Source organism: Populus trichocarpa, chromosome 1, assembly GCF_000002775.5.
Source record: "Populus trichocarpa isolate Nisqually-1 chromosome 1, P.trichocarpa_v4.1, whole genome shotgun sequence".
In the NCBI taxonomy this organism is placed as follows: Eukaryota; Viridiplantae; Streptophyta; class Magnoliopsida; order Malpighiales; family Salicaceae; genus Populus; species Populus trichocarpa.
Genome location: NC_037285.2, coordinates 31,950,184 through 31,957,116, shown reverse-complemented (window position 1 = coordinate 31,957,116; position 6,933 = coordinate 31,950,184). Strand labels below are relative to the sequence as shown.

The following is a 6,933-nucleotide window of genomic DNA, read 5'->3' as shown; positions in this document are numbered from 1 at the left end:
CCTGCTTCTAGATGGACATGTCAAGCAAATCTAGGCTTTTAAAGCTACAATTTCACCACCGGTTGAAAAAATGGACTTTTATGAGCCGTTTCAAGTAGTTGCTTGCTTGGTAAATATGGAAAGACACCCATGATTTGGATTACGTAAACCATTTCAACACTCTTGCAAGGTAATAAAATTGATTACTTTTTACCTACTTTATATGATTAGGATGTTCAAATTCTATTCTATTCCCCTCATTTTTCTTGGTGTGAAAGTAAGTTCCTACCCAAAGTTGTTAGATTTTAATTCTTTTTTAATAATCTTAATTAAGATCAATGTGACATTCATCTTATCTAGAAAACTTGACATGGAGCCTCGTCTAGATCATCGACAAGCATTTATTTATTTTATTCCAATTCTTTCAAACTCTCTACGTGATTCCGTATTCTCTTCCCTTATTATATTAGATTGAAGTTTATCAGGTTATACAGGGTACTGGGGTGTTTGTTTTTAAATTTCAACTTGTTTTTATGTGAAAAAATTATTAAATTGATATTTTTAGATGTTTTTGGATGATTTTAATGCGCTAATGTTAAAAATATATATATTATTTTGTTGTATTTTTTAATTAAAAACACTTTTAAAAAACATCATACACCATAATACCAAACACAAATAAAAGCTACATCAAAAAATCAATAACCCACTTAACTTTATGTTATTAATTACTTTTAAATATAAAAATAAATAAAATATTAAGATTCGAACTCATGACTATTTTATTAGTAAAATTTTAATACCGAGTAAAAAACCCGGCTTTACCCATCATCTTGTTATTATGTTATTAGATAAGACTTTAGGCATGACTTTTATTATTTTTTAATATTTAATATGTCCAAATCGATATGCATGATTTATTTGTTAGAATCACACAACATGACAAATAGAATATACATATTTATAGACTATAAATAATAATTTCTAGATACAATATTTGCATTCAATTCTTATAACATAATATTATATCTATAAAAAATCACAACATATATATCAAATATATAATATAATCTTAATGCATATCATATCGAATCATAACACACAAAAACATCCATATCATGAGGTCTCCATCTTCAACTTCCTAGAAGAAGAAAAAAAAGACAATTAATTTTCAATTATTATGAATATCATTTTTTTTTAAAAAAACCATACCCTTGACTTACAATACAAGCCATGCACAGCACTATCACTTTGAGAAAGCTTAGTGTAAATAAACAATTCGAATTATCTTGCTTTATACAATTGTTTAAATTCGTAACATGTCACATGATTTAAAGTTAAAGGTGGAATTGACCAAATAATATTGCATGGCTTCAAATAATCAGCCAGGCAAAAATATAATTACAGATGGGTTTGTTACTCACGTTATCATTTCAGATTTAAATTATAAAAAAATATAAAAAATGATTTTTTATAAAATCATTAAAAATCATTTAGATTATGTGAATGTCTGCTTAATATTTGATCAATTCAGAATTTCATTTTAATGTATAAAAATTTATGAAAAAAAAAGGAATCCCTCGTACAATTATCTATATATATACAGCCTTTTTTCTCATTTTATTTTTGTTTTTTTAATTTCATCTTTTATTTTTAATTATTTTATTTTTCAACATTTAATTAATTTTAAATTGATTTTCATAATCTATTATGAGGTTATCACAATCTCAAATAAATATCTCATCATTTAATTATTTATTTTTTATGAGGTTATCACAACTTCGAATAAATATTTTTTTATTTGATTGATGTTTAATTTTATAAGTATTTATTTAAGTTATTATATCATTAAATAAAAATATATATTTTAAAAAATTATTAAACCCATTAGAGTTCATGATCCAATCGTGAGCTTAGCAGGTTAAGCCGTGAAATCTAAATCGATTCAATATGTAGATTTTAAATTTTTTTTAAAAATCAAATAATTTTTTTTACTAATTGTTCGAGTTGTTTTTAGATCCGTTAAATCAACTATGTCATATTAAAATAACTTTGTTATCAATTAATTTTAAATATAGTGTAGATAAAAAATAAATTCAAGAAATTTTAAGATTAAGATTGGAACGAATCCAAATTGTTCCCTGCGCCATGAATATTTTTCTTGATTTCAACCCACCATCAACGAAGCACAAGCCAACTTGTATATATATATATATATATATATCTAAAAATATTCATCGTTCCCGAGAAGAACCGAATTCAATATTGAGCTACAATTTTAAAAGAAGTCGCAAAATATGGTCGTAAACTAACCAATTTAGGAATGGAACCCAAATCTCAATGTGAAATGAAGGCAAGCGGTGGGGCTCATGACGATTGGAAAGTAAAAGCTTAGCCGTGTTGTGGTGGTTCAAACATGGCTAAGCTTTTACTTTCCAATCTTACCCTTCCATTTACTTTCTTACAGCCTACTATTTTTGACCAAAAGTCAATCCCCAACCCCATCTCACTTAACCCTAAGATAATTCCAAAATTGACATGTCAAAAGTATCAAGCTTGTATTTTGTTTTTCTGGGCACCCCCCACTTGATCACGCCTCACCAACTTTATCCCGCTATAAAAAAACAAAAACCCTAATTTCACCTTGCTTGTATTTAACACTGCCACTTGGAGAATTGGTAGATTTGTAGCAGTAGTAGTGAGAGAGAAGCTAAAAACTTGAAAACGGACTAAAATTCTAAAACCCCATTTTCATATTCTTTAAAATAAGAAAAAAAGAAAAACCCAAAATTTAACCCAAACCCTACAAATTATTCACCCTTCTTATCTAAAGCTGTAACTTTTTTCCTCTCTCGGAACCATGGAAACTTCAACAACTTTCCCGGAAAATTCAAACGCCGCCACCGGTAACCGGGATAGTGATGAAGGCGATGAAGAGATGAGAGTGAAAGCTGAAGAGGGTGACCAGCACTCAACAGGGAACAGGTGGCCAAAGCAAGAGACTTTAGCGTTGTTGAAGATAAGGTCTGATATGGATGTTGCATTTAAAGACTCTGGTCTTAAAGCTCCTCTATGGGAAGAGGTTTCAAAGTGAGTTCTGAGCTTTTTCTCGAGAAAGTTTGATAGAAAATGAAGAAAGTCTTGATCTTTATTATTTTGGATGTCATTTTCTGTTTGTTTGCTGAGAAAATGTTGGATAAAAGCTCGTTTTTAGCAAATTCTTGAATGAATAATCAATACTTGAGGCACCCCTGTGAGCAAAATTGCTAAATTACTGTTCTGCTCGGTCTACTCTGCTCATTTTGTGTAGTCCAAGTTGATTAGCATTGATTTTAGTGTATAGAGTCAAAAGGGATGGCTTTTTAACTCTAATTACTGCATGTTTTAATTTTTTTAGTTATTTAATCATGCTGGACATTATTGATTAGTTTATTCAAAGTTTAAACAGTTAACGAGAACATGGAATTTGTTTTTTTTTTCTATTGGAACTGTTGCTATCAGGAAATTGAATGAGCTTGGGTATAACAGAAGTGCCAAGAAATGCAAAGAGAAGTTTGAGAATATTTACAAGTATCATAGAAGAACCAAGGAAGGCCGGTCCGGTAGGCCAAATGGCAAGACATATAGGTTTTTTGAACAATTACAAGCTTTAGATAACACTGAGGTATTACTGCCACCTCCATCGTCAGATAAAGTTCATACTTCTATGGCCGCAGCCTTGGTGAACCCAGTAAGTTTCATTCCAAATGCTGTTCCATGTTCTATCCAAAGCCCTGGTATGAATTTTGTCGACACTACCTCTACTTCAACTGCATCTACTTCAAGTGAAGAAGAGGAAGGAACGAGAAAGAAGAAGCAGAAATTAACAGGTTTTTTTGAGAGGTTGATGAAGGAAGTGATTGAGAAGCAAGAGAATTTGCAAAATAAGTTTCTAGAAGCAATAGAGAAATGCGAGCAAGAAAGGATAGCTAGAGAAGAAGCATGGAAGATGCAAGAATTGGATAGGATTAAGAGAGAACGGGAGCTTTTAGTTCGAGAAAGAGCGATTGCAGCTGCAAAAGATGCAGCCGTGCTTGCATTCTTACAGAAGTTCTCTGAGCAAGGTATCTCGGTGCAATTGCCTGACAATCCTATAGTTCCGATGAAATTTCCTGACAATCAAACAGTTCCAGTGCCATCGTCTGCTCCAGTGCAATTGCCCAAGAACCAAGCAGTTCCAGTGGAGAATATTGTGAAGACCCGTGAAAATAGCAGTATTGAGAGTTTTGTTAATATTAGCCCATCAAGATGGCCTAAAGAAGAAATTGAAGCTTTGATCGGGCTAAGAACTAAGCTTGAATTCCAGTATGAAGAAAATGGACCAAAAGGGCCACTGTGGGAGGAGATATCAGCTTCAATGAAAAAGCTTGGTTATGATAGGAGTGCAAAGAGATGCAAAGAGAAATGGGAGAATATGAACAAGTACTTCAAGAGGGTAAAGGAGAGCAATAAAAGAAGACCTGGGGATTCAAAAACTTGTCCTTATTTCCAACAGCTTGATGCTCTATACAGAGAGAAGAATAGGAGGGTTGATGGTTCGGGTTTTGAGTTGAAGCCTGAAGAACTTTTAATGCATATGATGGGTGGCCAAGGAGATCAACAACAGCCGGAATCTGCCACGACAGAAGACAGAGAAAGTGAAAATGTTGATCAGAATCAAGAAAACTACAGAGACAAGGAAGACGGGGACGGCGATCGAATTGTAGCTAATGATCCTTCTTCAATGGAAATTATGGAGTGACTTTGACAAAATTATATTTCTTTTCTACAGTTGAACTTAGTGTGCCTCATTTTGAGATGTGGATGAAAGTCATTATGGAGTTCGATTCGTGGTTTTGTGAAACTCGATTCGGGGTTTCGAAGGCCTCATCACGAACCAAATGGGAAGGCATCTCATGGAAAGCGGCATCTTTGCATATGTATATGGTCATCGTTTGTTGAATAAACATGTCAAGAGAGAGAGGTTGGGATTAGAAGTAGGTTAATGTGTACTAATATAGTTTACACTTTACTTTTTAGCTTTTGAAAGTTCACACACATGTGTGTAAAAGTGGGAAAATGTTTGTTTATTTTTGTATCAATCAATGTTTACATAAGCAATGCAGTCTAGCATCACTTTTTGGGATAAGAAAGTGCAAATATTTTGGTTATTTTTGTGTTGGAGGGACCAGATTCATGGAGCAGGTAAAGGGGATAAAACCATAGGAGAAGAAAATATGCAGACTGGCCTCGTAACTAAATCCTACATTTAAAGTTATTTTTGTTCACTTTTTGATAAGTGGCTATCATTATCACCCGTGCACAAGCCAATCTGTTGTGCTCGACAAAAGGAGAACTTTTTGACATTTTACCATCCTTTTTCGCTTGTCTTGGCAGGCCTCCAATCCTGGAATTCGGAAGAAAAACGCTTTACACTTTAGTGTCTTACGTAAGCCATATGTGTGTACCATTCTTGATTTTCGAAAGCTTCACTGCTGCATATTGTTGCTGCTGTGATGAAGCAGGTTAGAGAAAATGGACAGACCCCCTTTTCAATATGGTAGATTTCCAGCCTTGTGTAAGACTGGTCATGAAGATAAGCATTGCTGATCTTTGAAATAGCAGTCGATTATCAAACATTGAGAAGATAAATTTATTTTTATATTTTTATCTGTATTTCCTTCAACCACACACTGATACCATGTTGAAAAACAAAGTCAAAAACCATCAACTTGATGATGTCAAAATCAAAGCTCAGAAGAAGAAGAATGACTAAGACTGAAATTTGAAACCCTCTGCTTAAGATCTAACCCAATAAAAAACTACAATTATACAGAAGAGGTCACACACATAACAAAAAGAAAGTGAATTTTAATGGGAAAATATTTTAATCAGGATAAGCCAACTATAATGATACATAATAAAGAATTCCAGGCCTGCCTTTCCCATGTGATTATGTGAATAATAACAGTTTTCTTGGGATTAGATTTCAGCATTCCAAAGATTACAAGCAGGCCATGGACTGAGCTTGATTTATATCATAAAGGTGGGCAGTGCCCTGATAAATTACTATTTTTTTAAATTTTTTTGAGAAAATGTTAGATTACTAAGATCAAATTTAGTCCTTGAATCCATGGATTATCAGAATTTCTTTATAATAATAATAATAATAATCAGTAAGCATGTTAACACTTACTTGAAACGAAAGTCTAAGCTCCAGTTCAAGATTTTATTGATTTGAGGAAATAAATAAGTACTTGAGTTGGAGAGGGTTAACAGTTTAAAAAATAGATTTTTTTTTTTATGATTACGAATATTTTGAGACTAGTTTTTACACATGAGATGATTAATCCTGATTTAAAAAACAAGAATTTACAAATAATAAATTGAAAGTTTCCAATATATATATATATATATATTCAACCAAAATACAAGTTTTTTAATTTTCTCAAAAAATAGCTGTTTATTTTTTAATAAATATGAATTAGTTTAACTTATACTTTTCAATAAGAAACATCATTTCATTAATTATCTCAATTCATTAAATAAAATCTTATATAATTTCTCTATAAAAATGTATTTTATTTAAAATACATGTTTTTTTAAACAATTCTTTTAGAGTTTTCTCAACAAACATGTGTTTGATTTAATAAATTTAATTTTAATATTTATTCTTCTTAATAATGTACATCATTATAAAAAAAAACACATCCTTTTAGAGTTTTTTCGTGTTTAATTTTTAATAAATAAAAGATATATTTTTTTAAGGTAGTCACTAAAAAATAACTTTATAAAATTTAATTATTATTTTATCTAACATGCTTATATATAATATTAATTTGTTTTTTGTTTAGAATTATATTTTGAAACCGTCAACTAGTTATTATGACCGTTGATGGGTTACAAGAACTACTTTCTCTTGAGATGAGAGCCACT

At 31.3% G+C, this 6,933-nt stretch overlaps 1 protein-coding gene across 1 annotated transcript; it reads left to right on the top strand.

Annotated features, from left to right (window-relative positions):
* The first annotated feature begins 2,638 nt into the window (after positions 1-2,638).
* LOC7481619 (trihelix transcription factor DF1) lies at positions 2,639-5,123 on the top strand. The gene is made up of 2 exons (XM_024592192.2): positions 2,639-3,069; positions 3,481-5,123. The coding sequence occupies exons 1-2, from the start codon at positions 2,840-2,842 to the stop codon at positions 4,757-4,759; spliced, it is 1,509 nt and encodes a 502-aa protein (XP_024447960.2). The 5' UTR covers positions 2,639-2,839; the 3' UTR covers positions 4,760-5,123.
* Positions 5,124-6,933: the final 1,810 nt, after the last annotated feature.